At 46.8% G+C, this 24,016-nt stretch overlaps 1 protein-coding gene across 19 annotated transcripts in view; it reads left to right on the top strand.

Moving 5' to 3' along the window:
* The window catches only part of ASXL2 (ASXL transcriptional regulator 2), a 236,576-nt gene that overhangs the window by 193,021 nt on the left and 19,539 nt on the right, over window positions 1-24,016 (top strand). For 15 of the 19 annotated variants that reach the window (XM_038393797.2, XM_043509988.1, XM_038393796.2 and 12 more), the window contains 3 exons: window positions 10,378-10,486; window positions 15,907-16,059; window positions 18,474-18,637. In XM_038393797.2, coding sequence (XP_038249725.1) covers window positions 10,378-10,486; window positions 15,907-16,059; window positions 18,474-18,637 — 426 coding nt within the window. The remainder of the gene's footprint in view (window positions 1-10,377; window positions 10,487-15,906; window positions 16,060-18,473; window positions 18,638-24,016) is intronic. The other 4 variants (XM_043509997.1, XM_043509989.1, XM_038393803.2 and 1 more) reach the window with 1 other exon arrangement.

Below are 24,016 nucleotides of genomic sequence, written 5' to 3'. Positions count from 1 at the left end.
ATAGGGTAACTTTCAGAAGAATCTATTTCAAAGGTTCACTCGACTATAAAAGAGGGGACAAGGAACCCCAAGTTATCTTTCACCTAAGAAAACACAGGAACCAAGTACTTTGGATTTTGTGGGAGAGAATGACTAAGGGGTGGTCAGCCATCTTGCTGAAAGAAAGTGGTAAAAATCTTACCTTGAACCAAGACTGTAGTATTGTTCAGTCTTAGTCACTAGAAAACATAGTTTTACTTTTGTTTGTTTGTAACCCTTTGTAACTATATTCTTACTTGGTATCACTTACAATCCTATCTTCTTTTGTTAATAAACTGGTTTTACTTTTAATCTAAGCCAAACCAATGCTGTGTTGAATCAAAGTGATTGTTAACTCCAGTTAAAGAAACAAGTTATGCATTTTTGCTCTTTAGAAGAGCAAACCTGATTACTGCAGTGCTACCTTGCGGTCCTTGGGGGTGTACACACCAGCAGTGCAGAAGCGCTACTGCAGTCTTCAGCAGCAGCAGCATCCGCAGTGCATGTTTGGCCAACCGTTCTTTCCTCTGAGGCAACAGGACTACCCTAGAAAGAGGGATAGCTCTCTCAAAGAAAACAATCGGGCTTGGGGTTCAGCCAGTCCAGCCACCCTCCCGCAAAGTCCTCCAAGTAACTATTTTCACTCCTTGGTCCAGAGCACTGTTCCAGTTGTTGCTTCTCTCTCCTCATCTCCCCCTTTGGGGACTGGCTGGCCTGCTTTCACAATGCTTGGTGATCAATCACCACCGACAGCTGGATCCTAAACATCATCGGATTGGATTATGCCATCCAATTCCTCTCCACACCTCCTACCCATCCCTCTTCAGGGACCCCTCTCACGAGATACTGCTCCTTGAGCAGGTCAGCTCTCTGCTGGCTTTGGGAAGGGTGGAAGAGTTTCTGCTGGAACAGCAGGGTTTCAGCTTCTGCTCCTGATACTTTCTGGTACCCAAATCCAAGGAAGGCATACAACCCATTCTCGACCTTCTTGGCCTCAACAAATATATCACGTATATGAAGTTCCAAATGTCACTGTCAACTGTTCTCCCTGCGTTGTCTAAGAATGACTGGTTTGCTGCTCTGGACCTTCACGACGCCTACTTTCATGTGGTGATTCTGTCAAGCCACAGAAAGTTCCTTCAATTCATTGTGGTGAAACGCCATTTGCAGTGCACAGTGCTTCCATTCAGCCTCCTCCCCCCCCCCCCCGTTTTTAACAAATGTGTGGACATTGTTATGACATATCTCACGAAGAAGGGAATTCACATCTTCCCATATCTGGATGACTGGTTACTGAAGGGCAGATCCAGAGAGGAAGTTCTTGCTCACATCGTCACCACAGTGTGCTTTCTCAACTGTCTGGGTCTCATTCTAAACACTGGTAAGTCAACCTTGGCTCTCGCTCAAAAAAATCAAGTTCACTGGGGCTCTGTTAGATTCCATGACGTTGAAAGGATTTCTGATGACCAACCATTTGCCTCTGTCTACTGTGTCAGACTTCCATGGCAGTTTGGACATGTCTGAGGCTCTTCAGCCACATGTCCACTTGCATGCAGGTGGTCCAGTTCGCAACATTGTGCCTTACCCCCTTCAAATGTGGCTCTGGATGGTTACCGTCCTACTCTTCGCTCTCTAGACAGACTTGTTCATTTTCCTCCACTGGTCCTGGACTCCTGGCAGTGGTGGATGTGTCCAGAGAACATTTGACAAGGCATTCCCTTTGTCCAGACCTCACCAACCAAGTTGATTGTTACTAACACCTCCCTGATGTGTTGAAGGGCACACCTGGGGTCACTGAAAGCGCAGAGACTGTGGTCAGAGCAGGAGGCCTCACTCCATATAAATGTGCTGGAACTTCAGGCCATCTCTAATGCATGTCATGCTTTTTGGAACAGTATCAGAATCTCAGTAGTTCACATACCAACTGATAATATCCCTGTGATGTAGTATGTGTTGTGATAGGGTCGGGCCAGATGGTTACAGGAGAGTGATTGATAAAAGGCAGATATATTAGCCCCAAGTTAAGTAGGTCCCTTTTCCCCGGGTAAAGTAACAGGGAAGGTTCCAGAACAATCAGGAACTTTCTGGAAACAATTAAGGCAAACAGGCTGATTAGAACACCTGCAGCCAATCAAGAAGCTGCTAGAATCAATTAAGGAAGGCTAGTCAGGGCACCTAGGTTTAAAAAGGAGCTCACTTCAGTTTGTGGTGCGTGCGAGGAGCTGGGAGCAAGAGTGCAAGAAGCTGAGTGTGAGAAGGCATACTACTGGAAGACTGAGAAATACAAGCATTATCAGACATCAGGAGGAAGGTCCTGTGGTGAGAATAAAGAAGGTGTTGGGAGGAGGCCATGGGGAAGTAGCCCAGGGAGTTGTAGCTGTTGCACAGCTGTTACAGGAGCCACTGTAGACAGCTGCAATCCGCAGGGCCCTGGACTGGAACCCGGAGTAGAGGGCGGGCCTGGGTTCCCCCCAAACCTCCAACTCCCTACTTGATACTGGAGGAGTTGACCTGGACTGTGGGTTCTATCAGAGGGGAAGGTCTCTGGCCTGTTCCCCAATCCACTAGATGGATCAGCGTAGGCTGCGGGGATTGTTCTTCTTTCTTTTCCCCATACTGGCCAGTGATGAGGCCAACTGAGTGAACGGCAGATTTGAGCCAAGAAAGTGGCCAAACTGAGGGCTGCCCTGAACCTCTGAGGCGAGAAAATCCGCAATAAGCGCAGGACCCACCAAGACAGAGGAGGACCTTTGTCACAATGTACAAACAAGGGGGAAACACGGTCCAGGTTGCTCTGCCTAGAGGCGATCAAGCTGTGGCAGTTCTGCCTCAAGGAGAACATTACTCCAATAGCCGTTCACTTACTCAGGGTTCAGAATCATCTTGCAGACCATCTCAGCCAGTATTTTCCTGAGTTGCAAGTAGTCTCTCTAAAGACAAGTGTCCCCAGGTCATTTTCATAGCTTGGGGCATCCCGATGATCAACCTGTTTTCTACAAGGGACAACAGAAAATGTTGTCTGTTTGACTCTCTAGGCGGCCTCAGTCCAGGCTGCCTGTCCAGGGCTTTCCACCTCAGCTGGCAGTCAGCTCTCCTCTACACCTTTCCCCTGATCCCAGTCATCCTTCAGGTCATCCTCAGGCTCAAGGCGAGTCGGGCCAAATTCATTCTCTTTGCCCTGGCCAAGACAGTGCTGGTTCACTGACCTTCTTGTACTGTCTAGTTAGCCTCCCATACTGCTTCCTCCCCATCCCAAGTCCCTCAGAACCAAGGCCTCACCTTGCAGCCTGCACTCAGCTTCTAGCATCTCACGTAGTGGCTGCTGTTTGGCTGAATGAGGAAGAGCAGTGTTTGTCCAATAAGTTTTCCTTAACAGTAGAAAGTCCTCCACAAGGATGGCCTATTGAGTGAAATGGAAGCCATTTTTGGTGTGATCATTAGCTGTGGAATCCAATCAATGCTGGCCTCTATCCAGGACATTATGGACTATCTACTGCTTCAGTCATTAGGGCTTGCATTTAGTTCAGTGAAACTTAATCTGGCAGTGATATCAGCATTTCACCTCCTCCCTCCCCCATTCAGGGAAAATCGGTTTTCTTCAATATCATAGTAGCAAGATTCAAGTCTACATCCTCTGGTCGGTTCCTCTGTGGGACCTTAACTTAGTCCTAGTGGCCTTAATGGCCCTATAGTTGAGCCACGGGCATCTTGTCCCTTTCCGCTTTTGTGTCCAGAAAACTGCATTCCTGGTAGCGATAACATCACCAAGGAGAGTGTGAGAGTTGCAGGCTCTGATGGCAGAGCCTCCTTATATGAAGTTCTCCAAAGACAAAGTGACCTTATGACAGCATCCAAAATTTTTTCTGAAGTGGGTTCTCAGTTTCATTTGAACTAGGCAGTATATTTACAAGTGTTCTTAAGTCACATTCCTCTCCGGAAGGGCAGTGTCTCTATACCTTAGATGTCAGGTGATGTCTAGCATCTTATTTGGACAGGACTAACCCATTTTGAACTTCGCCTTGTTTGTCATACACTTTGTCAGCACTGCCCCTCCAGCTGGAATACATGTCATGCACTTGTTGCTTCTTAGGCCCAGCTGTACATCCCATGAGAGAGCTGTGTTAAGATGCTGCCTGTGATAGCTGTAAGCAGCAGCAGGGGGTGCCAGAGAGATTTTTCTGTCTGCAGCTGTGTGGTGGGGAGGGGGGATATGTAGAGAGTGGGGAGACGTATGGGGGGCCAGAGATGGGGATGATGGGGGTGACAGTCAGCCCCTTTCCCTGCACTCAGAGCTGCTTTTGTACACACACACTCCCTCCCTCCCTCCTTCCTGAGTCAATATCTGCTGAAGATGAGCTGATAAACCCAGACTTCGTTATAAGCAGTCCATAGATTTCCAGGCCAGAAGGGACCATTGTTATCATCTAGTCCAGGGGTGGGCAAACTTTTTGGCCTCGGGGTTCCGAAACTGCATGGAGGGCCAGGTAGGGAAGCCTGTGCCTCCCCAAACAGCCTGGCCCCTGCCCCCTATCTGCTCCCTCCCACTTTCCACCCCCTGACTGCCCCCCTCGGAACCCCGACCCATCCAACCCCTGTGCTCCTTGTCCTCTGACCGCCCCCTCCCAGGACCCCACCCCTCCCCGGGACCCTACCCCCTATCTAACCCTCCCTGTCCCCTAACTGCCCCAGCCCCTATCCACACCCCACCCCCTGACAGACCCCCTGGGACTCCCATGCCTATCCAACCCCCCCTGCTCTCAGTCCCCTGACTGCCTCCTGGGACCCTCTGCCCCTTATCCAACCCCCTCATTCCTGCCCCCGACCTCCCCCCCTCCCCAGAACCTACACCATATCCAACCGCCCCGGGACCCCCTGCCCCTTATCCAACCTCCCCGCTTCCTGCCCCCTTATCATGCCACTCAGAGCACCAGGACTGGCAGCCGCGCCGCCCGGAGCCAGCCACACCACCGCGCAGTCTAGAGCACCGGGGCAGCCCGGCAGCTCTCGCAGCAATGCTTCCCAGAGTGCTGGCGGCACGGCAAGCTAAGGCTGCGGGGGACGGGAGACAGCGGGGGAGGGAGGTCTAGCCTCCCCGGCTGGGAGCTCAAGGGCTGGGCAGGACAGTCTTGCAGGCCAGATGTGGCCTGCGGGCATAGTTTGCCCACCTCAGATCTACGCTGACCTCCTTTATAGCACAGGCTGTAGAGCTGCCCCACAATAACTCCGAGAGCAGTCTTGATTCTAAAAATTTCCAGTGCTGGAGAATCCACCATGACCCTTGATAAATTGTTCTAATGGTTAATTACTTTCACTGTTAAAAATCTGTGCCTTATTTCCAGTCTAAATTTGTCTACCACCAATTTCCCACCACCACTGCCCCACCCCTCTGGCTCTTTGCTGCTTCCCCCACTGTCCAAGTCTCTGCTTCCACACCCCTACCCATTCTCTCCCTCCACATTCCCTCCCCATAGGTACCTGCTTTCCTTCCAACTGGTCCACTTTTCACCATGGCAGACCCAGCCCCTCTCCCCCACTCTTGGGCTCCTCACCCAGGGCCGATGGAGGTGGAGGGTCTGTGCCGACTCCCCATAGCTGCCCACACAGCTCTTACCCCGAGCTGGCTCTGGACGAGGGACGGGACCTCGGAGCTGCAGCCCGGCCATGGTAAGAGCTGTGCGGGCAGCTGTGGGGAGCCGCGCGGAACCTCTGCCTGCCTGCGGTGCGGGGTGGCCCAAGCAGCCCCCGGCCCGTGTCCCTGCCTCTCCACCCAAGGCAGATGGAGGTTCCACACGGCTCCCCACCGCTGCCTGCAAAGCTCTAACATGGCCAGGCTGCAGTTACTACTCCCAGGAGGACATGTGGGATAGTGGTGGCTGGTGATTCTCTTCTAAGGGGGAATGGAAGCAACCATTTGTGCCATTATTATTGTGTTTTTATCCACGCAGCTTGCAGTTATTCCACTTTTGTGATTGTATCTTTTTAATTTCCATTTAACTAGCTTCCTCATTTTTGTTGTAGTTCCCCTTTCTGAAGTTAAATGCTACTGTAGTGGTCTTTGTTGTTTCCACCCCCACCCCCCCAAGGATGTTGAATTGAATTATTTTATGGTCGCTATTACCCAGTGATTCAGCTATATTCACCTCTAGGACCAGATCCTGGGCTCCACTTCGGACTAAATCAAGAACAAGTAGGCAGGTCGGCTAAAGCATATTCTAGAGGTACGAGGGGAGCAAAGGGCTCACTTTTTCATACCTAGCTCCTGATTAGAAAGTGTTATGAGTGCAATGATGCAAGAAAACATAGCCATCACTTCACTTCTTGGCTTAGTGTCACTAGTGGCCCTTCCCTATTTTTAAAGCAATACTGTGATTTGATTTCAGTTCTCCTAGCATGTTCTGGAAAATGTATTGCACATAACTTACTGGACACCACTCTTCAGCATGGTGCTCAACAGATTAGGACGCTGTACTGGAGGGGAAGGAAAGCAAATTCAAGAGTTGAGGACACTCGGTCCCAGCCTATTGATATATAATTCTAGAGACTGTAAGCTTGAGTGTCTCAGCTGACCGCCAGTGTTGGGATGCTGCATGAAACGGAGAGAGTTGATCTGAGATGTGCAGAACCAAAGCCATAAAGACCATTACAGATCAAAGCTAACTCTGTGATCTACACCCTCAAATAAACTGGCATCCCACAAAGTTTCTGGAATACCAATGTATTCTACCAATGCTACCAGCACATGGTACTGCTAAGTAAGCAGATGGCTGCATGTTGCATCACCTGAAGTTTCCAAATGATCTTCAGGTATAGACCCAGGTAGAGAATTACAGCAATCCAATATCCAGGCATGACTAACCAGGATAAGGTTTTGCACCTTACTGGAAAACTCACAATTTTCTTGCCAAACATAGATGGGGAAAATCAAGTCCCCTTGACCAGAGTGTCTATGTGGACATTGGGAAGGAACAAAGAGACCAGATGCTACCCTACTCTTATCATAGTCCAGATCTCAGCATGACTCTTGGAAGGCTCAGAAATTGTACCATCCAGGTCTGATAAAAGCAGAATACTAATCTCATATTGTTGGCCCTTCAGCTTGAACCTCTCACTCTATCCTCTGTCAGCCTCGTGTACACATTGAACAAGAGAGGTGCGAGAATGGATTGCTGTGCTCTACCACACAAGAACCCCAAATCAGATGAATCATCACTTAATGCTACCCTCTTGGTTCTCCCTGTGTGAAGAATGGAGCTATGCAAGTGCAAATGTATGTCGTTGGGCGTGTCCCCAGCACCCCATGTCACTGCTATCAGAGACTGCACTCAGGTCCAAAAAGAAAAAGCAAGGACACTTTGGGCCAGATCTTGGCTTTGATGCAGCCACTTTCCCACCAGTTCACCATAAAGGCAGTTTAATTGGCTACCCAAGGATTACCCTGACATGGAATCCTCAGGTGGTGAAAGGCCAATGTAATGACTATCACCACCTTCTCCCACTTCTTCAAATAGGTAGTGTGGCCAGCGAAAGCAGGGGGTATGGTGAGGAAGGTGCAATTCCTAGCTGATGCCAGTTTGCCAGACTAGCCCTTGGGGGCCATTATCCTCAGGTGCAACTTGCACAAGCCCCGATGCTGACATTAGTATTCACACTCTGAGCTAACTACGTGCTTGATGCACCTTTTTCTTTGCACAATCTTGTCTAGGATTGTCTGTTTTTAACTATACAAGTAAAGAGAACATACAAGTAAAGAAAATGCTTTAGACAATTAAAAAAAAACAACTTGTACTCACATGATGACTAAGTGCTAGGAATATGGGGCTCTCCCCCTCTGGGTCCCTGGAAAGCAGCTTTGAGAAGATGAGATACTAAGTGCTGTAATTGTGGGGAGTTGGAGGGAGAAGCACCCCCTAAAGGAAAGTGATAATATGCAGCCACTTAAAGCCATGATGTTCTCAGATCTGCTCTCTGGTGGGCATGCCGCTCAGGAGCATACTGCCGGGCATCCAGACTGGTAACATTTAAGGGTAAGCTCACAAGGAGAGGGAAAGAGAGAGAGGGCAAAACAAAAGGAAATAAAAAGAAAATAATCCTTCCAGGAAACAGTTTTGGGGCAAGCTGTTTTCAACTCGCTGTTTGGAATACACTGAACATGCTAGATGCACGAGTCACCTTGCAGGGTGGAATTTTTTTAACTCCTTGAGGAAATGTACCTGGATTTTTTTAGAGGTATTTACAGAGTGTTTCCACTGTTGCATTGAAACACCTGTTTGCTGCTGCCTGGATCAGCAGCAGCATTAGGGAAAAACTCATTTTCACTCCCTTGGAAATTGTTTTTTAACTAGAGTGGTATATTTTTTGAAAGTAGCTTTAAAGGGACACTGTCAATTCCGATAGGGCCCAATATGTAGATGAAGTAAAATCCAAGCTTTTACAAGAGCAAAGACTGATCTCAATGTTGACATGGAATTTTAAAAAACCTCTTTTTAAATGAATAAACATTCCTCCTTTTCTGCATCCTCACCCCCAGCAAGTGTTTGCAGCTCAAACATTTCAGCACTGAGAACAAAACCAAAACTGAGTTCATTGGTTTACATTGTCCTGGCTGAAAAAAATGCACCAAATAAATGGCATCAAGCCAAGAAGTGAACTGGATTTTTAGAACACTTTCATTTTTAATAATCTATGAATAACATAGGACTATTGGATACATACACACCAGCAACATACAAGAACAAACTGGTGCTCCCTCTAGTCCAGGATCTTCTTGATAGTAGCTGGTACCAGATGCTTCAGAAGAAGATGCAGAAAAACCTGCCATTGGCAATTATGGTATAATTAGCTCACAGAGGAAGTTTCTTACTAATCCCTGTCAATCAATGTTTTGCTTATGCCCTGAAGCAGGAGGGTTTAGAGCCATCCTAAAAAGATGTTTTGTCCTGTCCAATGTAACTATGGATGTCTGCATTATCAATATACATGTCATTTTTTTTAAATCCCATTCATTTTTTGGCCTCAATTATATATTGTGGCAGTGAATTCCACAGGTTATTTATGCATAGTAGAAAATACTTCATTTACTAGTATTAAATTTGTTGCATTGCGCTTTCCTTGACAAAACAGTCCCCTTGTCTTATGTCATGAGTGGTAAACAGAAGTACCCAATCTCCTCCTCTATTCTAGTCATTTTGTATACCTCGGTCATATCCCCATTTATTTGTGTCTCCTCTGAACGAAATATTCCCGATCTTTTCAGTTGTTCCTCATACAGAAGTCTCTCCAGGCCTCTAATTTTTTTGTTGCCTGTCTCTGAACCCCTACTATATCTGATGTATGCTTTTTGAGACAGAGTGACTAGAACTGAACACAGTATCGAGGTGAGGATGTCCCATTGACTTATATAATGGCATTATAATATTTTCATTGTTACTTTCTATCCCATGCCTAATTTCCATCCTACATTGTACCTGCCATAATTCATGCTACTCTCTGTTGGCTTCATTAGGGCTAAATTTAGCTTTTTGGCTTGAGTGACCTTGTGAACTTTAGCATTTAACCCAACTTTCATGTCTTTCCCTCCTGCTTCCTCTTCTGGTTAAGGGTATGAATACCTTCTAGGGCTTGGTTAAAGTTGTTTTAATAGCCTCCAGGCTGACGCCAAGGGTTTTAATTTTCTTCACTTTTGATTTTAGAATCTTTGACTACCTTCCAAATTTTTAAAAATTCCACCTTACTCAATTTTAATGTCACTGTACACTTTTTTTGTAAGATCCCGACTTGAGGAAGATGAGATTAATTGTACAGTAGTCACTAGAGCTTAAATTCAGTGAGAGTCGACCAGAGAGGAGCTGTAGTAAATAATTTCAAACCCACAGGAGCCCTGGCATTCCCTGCGGGGCTGGAGCCCTGAGCCCCGGCATGCCCTGCGCGGTTGGAGCCCTGAGCCCCAGGAAATACGTGGGGAGAATTTAAGCCCTGGTAGTCATTATTATTCGGTGGTTCTATTATACTTATTTCTAGATATAGATAGTTGCTGTTATTGTTATGTCACATGTTCTCTAGGACTCGCTGTTCCAAGAAATGGTCATTTAAGATCCTGAGAAACTGTTCCACTTAAATCTTTTCCTGTTGTGTTATTTGAATGGTTTCTATGCAGACAAAGAGTAGAAAATGCGTCTCCTTAAAATGAACAGTGCACTGGAAGCCAGGGGTGTATTTCTGAAGCTCTTTAAAATTTTTGGCTGAAAGGTGCTATCAGGGCCAAAGTACGACTGGTTGTAAAGGAAACTGTTCTGTGGGGGGGTTATTACAAGCTTGGTTTGAATTTTTTATCTGTCCTGTCCTTCTCCCCGCTCTCACTAGGCCCTGAAGCAGCAGCAGCAATGCAGAGCAGGCATGCCTGTGCCTTCTAACCAGCATCTTCTACTGAAGACTGTGAAGGCAGCCAGTGACTCCAGACCTGCTAAACCTGGTATGAGGCAGTGAGATTCTCAGGCTCTCTGTTACGGCCATGTATCTCTAACTTGCCTTTCCTAGGCTTTCGGGGAAGAGGGAGCCCGTTTTCCAGAGCATTCTTTGTATTTCTAAACTGTTCCAGCTTCTGTCCTTTTGGCTTTGTCTATACTAGGAAAATCATTGTGTTAGGAAAAATTAATACATTTTAAGGCCAGAAGGAGCCATTATGGTCTTGAATGAAGCCCTGCACGGTACAGCCATCACCTAATAATTCCTGCATCAAGCCTGTACATTCTGGTTGAGCTAGAGTAGAAAGCAATCCAGTTTTGCTTTAAAGACTTCAAGTAATGAAGAATATACCACAACCCTTGGTAAAATGTTCCAGTGGTTAATCACCCTCACTGTTAAAAATGTACACCTTATTTCTAAACTCAGTTTATCTAGCTTCAGCTTTCATCCACTGGATCTCCCTATGCTGTTGTCTTGTAGATTAAAGTGCCCTCTACTATCAGAAAACTTCTCCCCTTGTAGGCATTTATAGACTGTCACCTTGTAATCTTCTGATGGATAGGCTAAACAGATGTAGCTTCTTAAGTTTCTCATTATAAAGCATGTTTTCCAGAACTTGAATCAATCATTTAGCTGTTTGCTGAACCCTTCACAATTTCACTACACTTTCTGAAGTGTGGACACTAGAACTGGACACAGTATTCAGTGATATCTCACTAATACAGAGGTAAGACCACATCCTTACTGCTTCCCAATATCTCCCCTTATGCAGCAAGGATCACATTCGCTGTCATAGCCACAGCATCACACTGGGAGCTCATGTGCCTTTCGTTATCCACTGTGACCCCTAAGTCCTTTCAGAGTCACCGCTTTCCAGTGTCCTGGCTTTCCATCCTGTAACTAGGGCCTATGTATTTTGTTCCGAGATGTGTGTCCTAGCATTTGGCTGTATGAAAATACACATTATTCAAACAAATTCAGCTTACCAAGTGATCCATATCACTCTGTCGAACTGATCTGCTCTTTTTATTTACCACTCCACCAATTGTTGGGTCACCTCCAAACATTACCCGCAGTGATTGTATATCTTTTCCCAGATAATTGATAAAGATATGACACAGCTTTGGGCTGTAAACAGATCTCCACGGAGATCTGTTCCCCCACTAGAAATATGTTTTAATTAGCATGATGTTAAGCACAAATTTGCCTTTGTCTGCGCTAAGGGCACAATTTGTGTTTAACAATGTGCTAATTAAAACATATTAACATATTTTCCTTGGTTTACACATCAATTCTCCCTTCTCAAAGCAATTTCAGAGGGCCTGAATTAGGGAATCAATATCAGGAACATCTTGTGGGGGATGATGCATTTTGGAACCAAATTTTTTTTTGGAAGAATGGGGTTCCAAATGCTTGGTTCCCAAATACAACATTAATTAATGACTATATTATTTATTAATGCTTAATGATCGCAAAGCACTGTACAAACATGAATCAAAGTGCTAAGCATTATTATTCATTATTTACTGTTATTATTTATTAATGTCATACAGCAGGTGTAACATTTTTTATCAGCCTTGGGCAAATAAATAATCCTACCAACAATGGAAAATGGTCCTTCATAAAGGCGCAATGGCTTAACGTTCCCCTTTAGGGATTAATCTCCTTTCTTGTTTGTTTTAGCTAAGAGCAAAAATAAAAAATATTTTAATTTTGATAAAGTTACTTTTGTGAGAGCAGCTTAACTATAACTTTATCTTGTGACCTATCACAAGTTATCAATACAGGTCACATACAAGAACACTGGTAGACATGTACCAGGCTAGATGCATGGTTATGACCATTCCTGTGAGTACAGTGGATCTCCTGATATATACACACACACACACACACACACACACACACACACACACACACACACACACACACACACACACACACACACACACGGTACATTGCAGCAACTCCATTGTGTTAGCACCAAACCTGGAGCTGTCATTACAATGTCTTTCTAGTAGCTTCACATACACAAAAAGGGGAGAGAAAAAACAAATAGGTCAGTGCAACATCAGATACTTCTGCTCCCAAATCAAAAGCTAAATCCAGGCCTTGCAAAAGTGACTTATCTGGTGCAGCCTGTAACCAGTGTAATAGGGTGAACCATTAACTACAGAAAGAAGATCAGAGTGGGCATGTAGCGGGGTGGAACTCACCCCTGCGGCGCCTCCTGCTGGTAGTCCAGGGAATTAGCATTCCAGCCTCCGGAGAGCCCTCTGCAGGCCGGTGTCCCGCTTGCCGCTAGGCCCCGAGTCCCTCCTGGACCCCCGTTCCCCCTTTCACGCCGGGGTGCTGCCACCTGCAGTACCCCATACAGATCTGGATCTCCCCTCCCCGGGGAACCCCCAACCCTCTACCCCCACCTCGCCTCAGTCTATGGCCACTGCCAGTCATCACCTAGCCCCCATTCCCTGGGGCCAACTGCAGTGTAAGCACCACTAATCATAGGCAAAGGGGGTTTGGACCTGCTGCTTCTGCCTACCCCTTGGGCTGCCCTCTGCAACCCCAATACCTATTTGACCTTCCACTAGGCCTGCAGCCTGAGGGGTTTCCAGGCCGGAGCTCCCCAGCTCCTCTGGCCTTCCCCCAGCCCTGTTCCACCTCAGGTACCTTGGTATGCTCTCAGCAGCCAGGTCCCTCCCTCTCCACAGGCTGGAGAGAGAGTTCCCCTGCTCCTGGTTTCACTGGCTTTTATCGGGCCCGCTGGGTCTGTCTGGGGCGTGGCCACAGCTGAGGCTGCCTCCCACTCAGTCCAGCCTTTCCCCTGCCCCAGCCCTCTCCCAGGGCTGTTTTAAGCCCTTCCAGGCAGGAGTGGGTGACCATCCCGCTTCAGGGCAGTTATGGAATCTGAATAACTTCCCGCTGTCAGATCTGCCTGGTCATCTGTCTCCATGGGAGTTCCATGTCGAACGTTGGAGTTCTGCTTGGCCATGTAGAATTAAAGAGAATTTTGATGTTTGGCTCCCTTTTTGACTTGTTTCTGCTTAACTGTGCATGTTTGTTTATTCCCTCTTTTCAGTTGACCCTTAGAGAATCAAAACCAAAACCAGCTGAGGCTGTCTTGGCTAGCTGTTTAATTGCTGCTGGAATGTCCTATGTAACATCTGTTCAGATGAATGCAAGATTGAGGCTAGGCTGCATATTTCCAGCTGTAAGGAACAAGCATATCTGCCAGATGTACTTTGTGTGTTGTTCAATAATGAAGTAATTGACAGGGTTGGCTTTCAGGGGGTCCCAAGCCAGCTTTGATGTTAAGACCCTTATTGAGAGGAATAAGGGAAGGGAAGTCAACTACTTCTTGGTTCTTTCCAAAGCATTTCTTGCCTGTACTACTCCGTGCATACATGAGAGCTATAGGGGAGGCTTGCAGGAGGAAATGCCAAGGGAAAGGGGCACTTCTGGCCACTCCTAGATAGATGGGGGAAGGCCTGAGAAGGGAGCTACAACTAGTTTGCATGGCAAACTCTTGTAAGACAAAATCTTGTTTGTTTTATGTTTAAGTGTAGGAATGGGTGTGGCAGGTGCATAAAACCTTCCACACAAGTTGGTGGGAGCCCAGTACCATTTCAAACTTTTCACAAAGTTTTTCTTGCTAACCAGTTTAAACCTGAATGGCTCTCTGGCTCTTCGGCTTGAGCTTTCTTCTTAGAGCTCCCCTCTACCCTGGTCTTAAGACTCCATCCTTGCCCACTTCATGTCCTCAGGGATGAAGTGCATCTTACAGCCAGCTTCTGGCCGCAGGCTGGGAGATGAGCGGGTCTGGCCTTGCCACATAATTCTGAGGTGTTGTAGTATAATTTTGGTCTAATATGCAAAGTGGTCCACACCCATATTACATAATACTTCCAATCTTCAAAGCATTGCATAGCCTACAGAATTCCTCTCTGTGCCTTACATTTACACTCTCCCAATAATTGCAGACAATTACCATGTCCCCTTTGGTCATTTCTTAGCCAGTCAGATATACTGAGCCATTTCCCTTCAGCTTTCTTTATCATTTTTGTTATTTTTCTCTGAATTCCCTTCATTTTGGCTGCTACATTATGATCAGGAGGTCCCTTGAATCCAGCTTTCCACTCCTGACCTCTAACTCACCATCCCTGTGCAGGGTGTGTGTGAGAAAAAGAGGCAAAAAACATCCAGTAAAGTTGTGTCTGAGGCCATCAAACTAATTCACTTGACACCTAGAAGTAGCTCTCTCCCTCGCCCTTTGGTCTTACTAGACTCTCAGTATTTCTGGGTCAGAGCCTTGGGTGTTTATAAAACCTCCAGTACCATGGGGTATGATCCTGCTGGGAGCACTTGGGTGTTACTGTAACATAAGTGACTAATAACAGTGTTCAATCGCTTGTGACTTAACCATACGTACTCCTGAGTTCCTCTTCTATTGCTGAGGGACGGGGGCCCCTTTGGCTATGTGGAGTGCAGGCCTGTTACTGCATATTCATCTAAGGCAGTGGGAAAACACCTGCTAATGTTCTTAATTCAGCTTATTGAGGAAGAGATGGGGAAAAGAAAATGCACTTGTACAGGAGCAGGAATCTTTTTCTGAGAGCAGAAAGAAATGTTACTACTGTAGAAAAAGGAATGTTGAAAAACTGAGAGCAGCACAAATGATAGGGGAGTGGGAGGGATTGATTTATGAGGAGATTTTAGAAGAGTGAAATCTGACTAATTTAGGGGGAAGGGCATGATAATAATCTGAAATACATGAAGGGCGTAACCACTAAGGAGGGAAAAGAATTATTGGGGGTGGCCTAAAAGAGCGCCGCTAGCAATGAGCTCCATCAGATAGGAGAGCAGCCTCTGAAAGGAAGTTCTATTAGTCCCATCACTGGACTGGAAGATGCATGAAGAATAAACTGTCTGCATTGATGGGGAATAGATTTAGAAGATCCAGGAGACTGTTTTCCATCTCTGTCTTCTGTGATGATTTGATAGCTCCTGATAAGGTAAGAATGCTGGAAAATCAATGCAAGGAGAGGAGAAAATTAAGGGCTTGTCTACATCTACAGCACTCCAGCAGCACAACTGTAGCGCTTAGTGAAGACGCTACCTATGCAGATGGCAGAGCTGCTCCCATCGGCCTGGGTATCTGTCCCGTCGACATAGCACTGTCTACACCAGGAGTTAGGTTGGTATAATTGTGTTACTCAGGCATGGATTTTCCACCTCTGTGAGTGACATAGTTATACAGGCTTAAATGTGTAGTGTAAACCAGGGCTCAGTGTCCATCCTGTAGAACTTCTTGTCCAGGCACTGCTGTGAATTGGGGTACCCATACTAAAGAATGCTCTATTACACCCATGCAAACAGATGTTTTGTTTAACACTTCGTTGTTTGTAGATCCCCAGTGTTAAAATGTTTCAGTTTCCTGTACAGCTTGGGAAGGAAGGCAGTCAGATGGACAATCAAGCAGCCCTCAGAACTCCACCTCCAGCTCCTCTCCCTCTGTTAAGGCTGATAACTCCCTGCCAGGCTTGGGGAAGAAACCATTCCAGAGATCTGACAGACTCCATGCAAGTAAGAGATTTATTTTTTTGCACAAAGAGGGTTTTGTTGCTCTGATGCCAGAGTAAAAAGCAGAGCGGAAAATTAAGTAAAAGCTGCAACTAGTTCCAGGGTTGGAGAGGTTTCTGGCCAATCCAGGAAGCCACTCCTGCTCTTCAGCATGAATTAGGGAAAATAAAACCACCACCCAACTCAGAAACTCTATACACGCAAACATGTCCATGCCTAGCTCTTCTCATCGGGACGCTTTGCTGGCTTGTGTGTTCACAATCCTCTGTGCAACAGAAGCAGAAAAGGACTTGCATTATTTAGCAGCCTTTTCCTTCTAGCACTTAAGGTGTTTCCATTACCTTAAAAGAGAAACAAAAATAAACCCCATCCTTCAAGCCCAAAAATGCTACTCGGTTTCCTTTCAGGTTTTTAAAGTTACATGTTTCTCAATACCCTTTTGTTGCTTGTGGTTTGTTTTACAGATGCTTGGAGTTTAAATGAAATCTCACTATTGTCTCTGTAGGCCAGGGGAGTAGGGGGAAACCATGTGCTCAGCCCCATCACCCCTCACTTCATATGGGCCCAAAAGTCCATCTGCTGGTAACAGTTTTTGCTGGATTTGATCTGAATTAGTGGCCTTGAGGTGAAAGGTTCCATCCATATCCCATTCGGGATCCTCTGCAATTTCTCCATGTCCTCTTAAGATCTTGCATTGTGGCAACCCACACGTTGTCTGATAATGTCAAGAGCCCATCAGTAGAGCCCTGCAAAGCTGTGGATATCGCTTTATATCCGTGTACCATATACGCAGATACAAATTTTGTATCCGTGCAGGGCTCTACCCATCGGTGCTGCTTTGTCAGTCACTCAAACATTACCACCCTCACACAGGAGGGTGCTGTCCTGCTCCCAGTGCACGGGTTGACCCCTTTCTTTGCCTCAGCCTGGATGCCCATGACAGCCATGGATGCCATGGAGACTGAAGCGCTCCAGGTCAGGGCTGAGATATGTTGGTGGGCCCATGTGAGAGAAGATTGCTTTTGCTGTACCTGTTCTGGGCATAAGTACCCCGCGTCCCCAGAGCTACTGCACCATCGCAGCACTAAAATGCACTTAATTTAAAATTGGAGGAAAAAAGAATAAGGCAGAGAAGTGTTTATTTTGTGTTTGTGGCCAAGCTCCTTGGGTATGTGCATGTACCAGTGAGAGGGGCATAGCATAGCTAGCTGGAGAGAGCTGCTCTATATTCCAGACCCAACTCCATCTGTAGGTCAGGGAAATAACGCAAACCAAACAGATAGCAACATCTACAGAGGAGTTTTCTAAATGGCCTCTGAGTGTGCGAGTCACCTTTCCCAAATGAAACAAGCTTCCATGGGAGTTGCGCTGTGGGGAGTAATTACCTTAAAAGCATCATCCCCACCACTCTGGCAGAACATGGTATGACTGTCTTCATTAGACTTTTTATTAATGATACATTTTTAATTGAAGTTCACAGAACATAATGGCATATTGCCAACAATGTGTAACGGATAAGTTCAAAGGAAAACGCATACACTGTACAAAGAAAAGGAGTACTTGTGGCACCTTAGAGACTAACAAATTTATTAGAGCATAAGCTTTCGTGAGCTACAGCTCACTTCATCGGATGCATTGTACAGATGCTCTCTCCAGTCAGGCTGTTTCTAAAATTACATTGCTTATGTGAGTCTTTCTGTAGCCTGGGGTTTGGTGCTAAAACTTCAGGACTAGTGGTTAGGACCTTTACCATGTGGGAAAAGAGAAGGAGAAAATATTTTTTCATTCTTACTGCTTCGTTTAGCATTGTGGTCTCAACACAAGCAGAGCTGGCTGCTGAAAACTGTGTACGTGACACTGATTTTTTCTATATCACTTCTGCTTTTGCTGAGTACAAAATACAAACAAACCGGCAAGAACCAGCCCCTGGCCACAGGATTAAAATAGAAGATTAAAGTACACTTGCTAAAAAAAAAAAATCCTCCTGAGAGACTCCTACTCCAGCACAGGGGAGGTTCTGCTATCTCGTTACCATGCACAGCCAGGAATCCCGGCAAAGTTAGGCAAACCCAGACAAAGCAGAATATTCGGGGTTAATATTTTCTTTGGGAGATGAGATCTTCGTAGCCCCAAGAATCCCCACATTATGTTTTTAATCATCCCATCACGCTCCAACTCCCACGATTCCATGTAATGCTAATCCTTATGGCAGAAGGGTGATCTTCATCCTCTCTGTTTCTGACTTAGCCTGGGAGCTTACTGCTCCCTCCCTTCCAGGGTTGGAAAATGAGCCATCAGAACAGCATTATTAATATCTTCATGTAACCATAAGCTAAGTGAAGAGCAGCTCAGAGATAGGGGAGCCCTTATTCTTGCCTCAGGTGATGTGTTACACAGACCTCTGTGGTTCTTTACAGGGCAGCTGAAGAGGACGAAATGTGCTGAAATTGATGTGGAAACACCTGACTCCATCTTAGTGAACACAAATCTGCGGGCGCTGATCAACAAGCACACATTCTCCGTCTTACCCACAGACTGTCAGCAACGGCTGCTGCTGCTGCTCCCAGAGGTGGACAGGCAGGTATGCCACATATTCTGTTGTAGAGAGGAGCTATGTTTCCAGGTAACAACATGCAGAAACCAGGGATTGTTGGCTTCATACACAGCAATTGCCAATTCACTGAGATAAGGGCAATCAAATCTCAAATTTCAGAAAATAAACTGGTGCTTGCTGGAAACTGGGATGGCATTTTTTTCATCCACATACAACACTATTTGGAAAAAAAACATGGAGTGTTGCTTTCAGGGAACCATTGAGTATTGATGGATACCAGAGGTGATGGGCCTATAGTTTTATCCAGTATAGTGAATCCTACATTCCTAATAGTAGTGAGCTCAGTGGGGTCTGCTGTAGTGGAGCGGACGTGCTAGGTGCAGGGATTGTTGAATGCCAGCTTTTTTTTCAAAATCTTTACAATGTGGTCTGATCCCCATAGCCTTTTAGCAGAGATCATAGAATCATAGAATCATAGAACATCAGGGTTGGAAGGGACCCCAGAAGGTCATCTAGTCCAACCCCCTGCTCAAAGCAGGACCAAGTCCCAGTTAAATCATCCCAGCTAGGGCTTTGTCAAGCCTGACCTTAAAAACCTCTAAGGAAGGAGATTCTACCACCTCCCTAGGTAACGCATTCCAGTGTTTCACCACCCTCTTAGTGAAAAAGTTTTTCCTAATATCCAATCTAAACCTCCCCCATTGCAACTTGAGACCATTACTCCTCGTTCTGTCATCTGCTACCATTGAGAACAGTCTAGAGCCATCCTCTTTGAAACCCCCTTTCAGGTAGTTGAAAGCAGCTATCAAATCCCCCCTCATTCTTCTCTTCTGCAGACTAAACAATCCCAGCTCCCTCAGCCTCTCCTCATAAGTCATGTGCTCTAGACCCCTAATCATTTTCGTTGCCCTTCGTTGTACTCTTTCCAATTTATCCACATCCTTCCTGTAGTGTGGGGCCCAAACTGGACACAGTACTCCAGATGAGGCCTCACCAGTGTCGAATAGAGGGGAACGATCACGTCCCTCGATCTGCTCGCTATGCCCCTACTTATACAACCCAAAATGCCATTGGCCTTCTTGGCAACAAGGGCACACTGCTGACTCATATCCAGCTTCTCGTCCACTGTCACCCCTAGGTCCTTTTCAGCAGAACTGCTGCCGAGCCATTCGGTCCCTAGTCTGTAGCGGTGCATTGGATTCTTCCATCCTAAGTGCAGGACCCTGCATTTATCCTTATTGAACCTCATTAGATTTCTTTTGGCCCAATCCTCCAATTTGTCTAGGTCCTTCTGTATCCTATCCCTCCCCTCCAGCGTATCTACCACTCCTCCCAGTTTAGTATCATCCGCAAATTTGCTGAGAGTGCAATCCACACCATCCTCCAGATCATTTATGAAGATATTGAACAAAACAGGCCCCAGGACCGACCCCTGGGGCACTCCACTTGACACCGGCTGCCAACTAGACATGGAGCCATTGATCACTACCCGTTGAGCCCGACAATCTAGCCAGCTTTCTACCCACCTTATAGTGCATTCATCCAGCCCATACTTCCTTAACTTGCTGACAAGAATGCTGTGGGAGACCGTGTCAAAAGCTTTGCTAAAGTCAAGAAACAATACATCCACTGCTTTCCCTTCATCCACAGAACCAGTAATCTCATCATAAAAGGCGATTAGATTAGTCAGGCATGACCTTCCCTTGGTGAATCCATGCTGACTGTTCCTGATCACTTTCCTCTCCTCTAAGTGCTTCAGGATTGATTCTTTGAGGACCTGCTCCATGATTTTTCCAGGGACTGAGGTGAGGCTGACCGGCCTGTAGTTCCCAGGATCCTCCTTCTTCCCTTTTTTAAAGATGGGCACTACATTAGCCTTTTTCCAGTCATCCGGGACTTCCCCCGTTCGCCACGAGTTTTCAAAGATAATGGCCAAGGGCTCTGCAATCACAGCCGCCAATTCCTTCAGCACTCTCGGATGCAATTCGTCCGGCCCCATGGACTTGTGCACGTCCAGCTTTTCTAAATAGTCCCTAACCACCTCTATCTCTACAGAGGGCTGGCTATCTCTTCCCCATTTTGTGTTGCCCAGCACAGCAGTCTGGGAGCTGACCTTGTTAGTGAAAACAGAGGCAAAAAAAGCATTGAGTACATTAGCTTTTTCCACATCCTCTGTCACTAGCTTGCCTCCCTCATTCAGTAAGGGGCCCACACTTTCCTTGGCTTTCTTCTTGTTGCCAACATACCTGAAGAAACCCTTCTTGTTACTCTTGACATCTCTTGCTAGCTGCAGCTCCAGGTGCGATTTGGCCCTCCTGATATCTTTCCTACATGCCCGAGCAATATTTTTATACTCTTCCCTGGTCATATGTCCAAGCTTCCACTTCTTGTAAGCTTCTTTTTTATGTTTAAGATCCGCTAGGATTTCACCATTAAGCCAAGCTGGTCGCCTGCCATATTTACTATTCTTTCGACTCATCGGGATGGTTTGTCCCTGTAACCTCAACAGGGATTCCTTGAAATACAGCCAGCTCTCCTGGACTCCCTTCCCTTTCATGTTAGTCCCCCAGGGGATCCTGGCCATCTGTTCCCTGAGGGAGTCAAAGTCTGCTTTCCTGAAGTCCAGGGTCCGTATCCTGCTGCTTACCTTTCTTCCCTGCGTCAGGATCCTGAACTCAACCAACTCATGGTCACTGCCTCCCAGATTCCCATCCACTTTTGCTTCCCCCACTAATTCTACCCGGTTTGTGAGCAGCAGGTCAAGAAAAGCGCTCCCCCTAGTTGGCTCCCCTAGCACTTGCACCAGGAAATTGTCCCCTACGCTTTCCAAAAACTTCCTGGATTGTCTATGCACCGCTGTATTGCTCTCCCAGCAGATATCAGGAAAATTAAAGTCACCCATGAGAATCAGGGCATGCGATCTAGTAGCTTCCGTGAGTTGCCGGAAGAAAGCCTCATCCACCTCATCCCCCTGGTCCGGTGGTCTATAGCAGACTCCCACCATGACATCACTCTTGTTGCACACACTTCTAAACTTAATCCAGAGACACTCAGGTTTTTCCACAGTTTCGTACCGGAGCTCTGAGCAGTCATACTGCTCCCTTACATACAGTGCTACTCCCCCACCTTTTCTGCCCTGCCTGTCCTTCCTGAACAGTTTATAACCATCCATGACTGTACTCCAGTCATGTGAGTTATCCCACCAAGTCTCTGTTATTCCAATCACGTCATAATTCCTTGACATCACCAGGACCTCCAGTTCTCCCTGCTTGTTTCCAAGGCTTTGTGCATTTGTATATAAGCACTTGAGATAACCTGTTGATCGCCCCTCATTCCCAGTATGAGGCAGGAGCCCTCCCCTCACAGACCTTCCTGCCTGTGCTTCCTCCCGGTATCCCGCTTTCCCACTTACCTCAGGGCTTTGGTCTCCTTCCCCCGGTGAACCTAGTTTAAAGCCCTCCTCACTAGGTTAGCCAGCCTGCTGGCAAAGATGTTCTTCCCTCTCTTCGTAAGATGGAGCCCGTCTCTGCCCAGCACTCCTCCTTCATGGAACACCATCCCATGGTCAAAGAATCCAAAGCCTTCTCTCCGACACCACCTGCGTAGCCATTCGTTGACCTCCACGATTCGACGGTCCCTACCCAGGCCTTTTCCTTCCACGGGGAGGATGGACGAGAACACCACTTGCGCCTCCAACTCCTTTATCCTTCTTCCCAGAGCCACATAGTCCGCAGTGATCCGCTCAAGGTCATTCTTGGCAGTATCATTGGTGCCCACGTGGAGAAGCAGGAAGGGGTAGCGATCCGAGGGCTTGATGAGTCTCGGCAGTCTCTCCGTCACATCACGAATCTTAGCCCCTGGCAAGCAGCAGACTTCTCGGTTTTCCCGGTCAGGGCGGCAGATAGATGACTCAGTCCCCCGGAGGAGAGAGTCCCCGACCACCACCACCCGCCTTCTCCTCTTGGGAGTGGTGGTCGTGGAACCCCCAACCTCAGGACATCGCATCTCATGCCTCCCAACCAGCGGAGTCTCCTTCCGCTTTCTCCCCCCAGACATATCATCTGGTCCACTCTCCGCATTGGTACCTGTGGAGAGAACATGAAAGCGGTTAGTTACCTGTGTCTGTGTTACTGGAACCCGGACATTCCGCTTACCTCTTCTGGAGGTCACATGTTGCCAAGCTTCTTCACTGGCCTCTTGGCTCCTCTGTGCAACCTGCTCTACATCTTTAGAGCTTTGTGCCCCTAGAAGGCTATCCTGAGTTTGGTCCAGAAAATCCTCAGTCTCTCGTATACAACGCAGGGTCGTTACCTGTTGCTCCAGACCTTCAATCTTCTCTTCCAATATGGAGACCAGCTTGCACTTTGTACAGACAAAGTCGCTTCTGTCCTGTGGAAGAAAGACAAACATGGCACATCCAGTGCAGGTCACAACAGCTGAATTCCCCCCTTCCATATCACCTACCTACTACGGAGCTTCCTCAGAGACGTTGGCAAGATGTAAGCCTCACTGGGCTCACTCCAGGCGAACTCCCAGGCAAACTCCTGCTGTGAGCTGCTCTGCTGTCCCCGCTGCTCCGCTGCCGCTCAGCTGGTTCGCGAGGCTCCGGCTATTTTTAAACAGCCAGGCTTCCCTGACGCAAACACACAGACACCCTAATGCCCGCCCCCTGCAGGCTAGCAGCCAATCAGACACTCACTCAGGCTCCCTCCCAGCAAACACACGCTCGGATACTTCCTCAGCAAGCAAACACACACACTCGGATACTTACCAGTCCCAGGCAAACTCCTGCTGTGAGCTGCTCTGCTGTCCCCGCTGCTCCGCTGGTTCGCTGCCGCTCCAAGTAAGATGCCTTACTAGATTGTCTCTAAAACAATTACAGGTTTCAGAGTAGCAGCCGTGTTAGTCTGTATTCGCAAAAAGAAAAGGAGTACTTGTGGCACCTTAGAGACTAACAAATTTATTAGAGCATAAGCTTTCGTGAGCTACAGCTCACTTCATCGGATGAAGTGAGCTGTAGCTCACGAAAGCTTATGCTCTAATAAATTTGTTAGTCTCTAAGGTGCCACAAGTACTCCTTTTCTTTTTTCTAAAACAATTGTTACACTTTAGCCCAGTCCCCTGATGGTTTGTGGATGTCTCAATAGCTGTCATGTTAGCACTGTTATAGGCTGGATAGCACTCTAGTCTTGCATAGATGCACAATGCTTTACATAGAAGAGAGAAGGTGTTAATGAATTATTTGTCAACACAGAGGAAGATGCTGTCCCTACTACACAAAGTCTGTGTTCTAAATTGGAACACAGAACACACAATTTAGAGCTACAGAACATGTGGTGCAGATTTTGTACGTTTTGTGGATTACCAATGAAAGAATTCTGTGTTTTAAGAAAGGATCTGAAAAAG

This window comes from Dermochelys coriacea, chromosome 3 (genome assembly GCF_009764565.3).
Source record: "Dermochelys coriacea isolate rDerCor1 chromosome 3, rDerCor1.pri.v4, whole genome shotgun sequence".
NCBI lineage: Eukaryota > Metazoa > Chordata > Testudines > Dermochelyidae > Dermochelys > Dermochelys coriacea.
The sequence above is the reverse complement of the archived record's forward strand: the minus strand, read 5'-3'. Positions and strand labels throughout refer to the sequence as shown.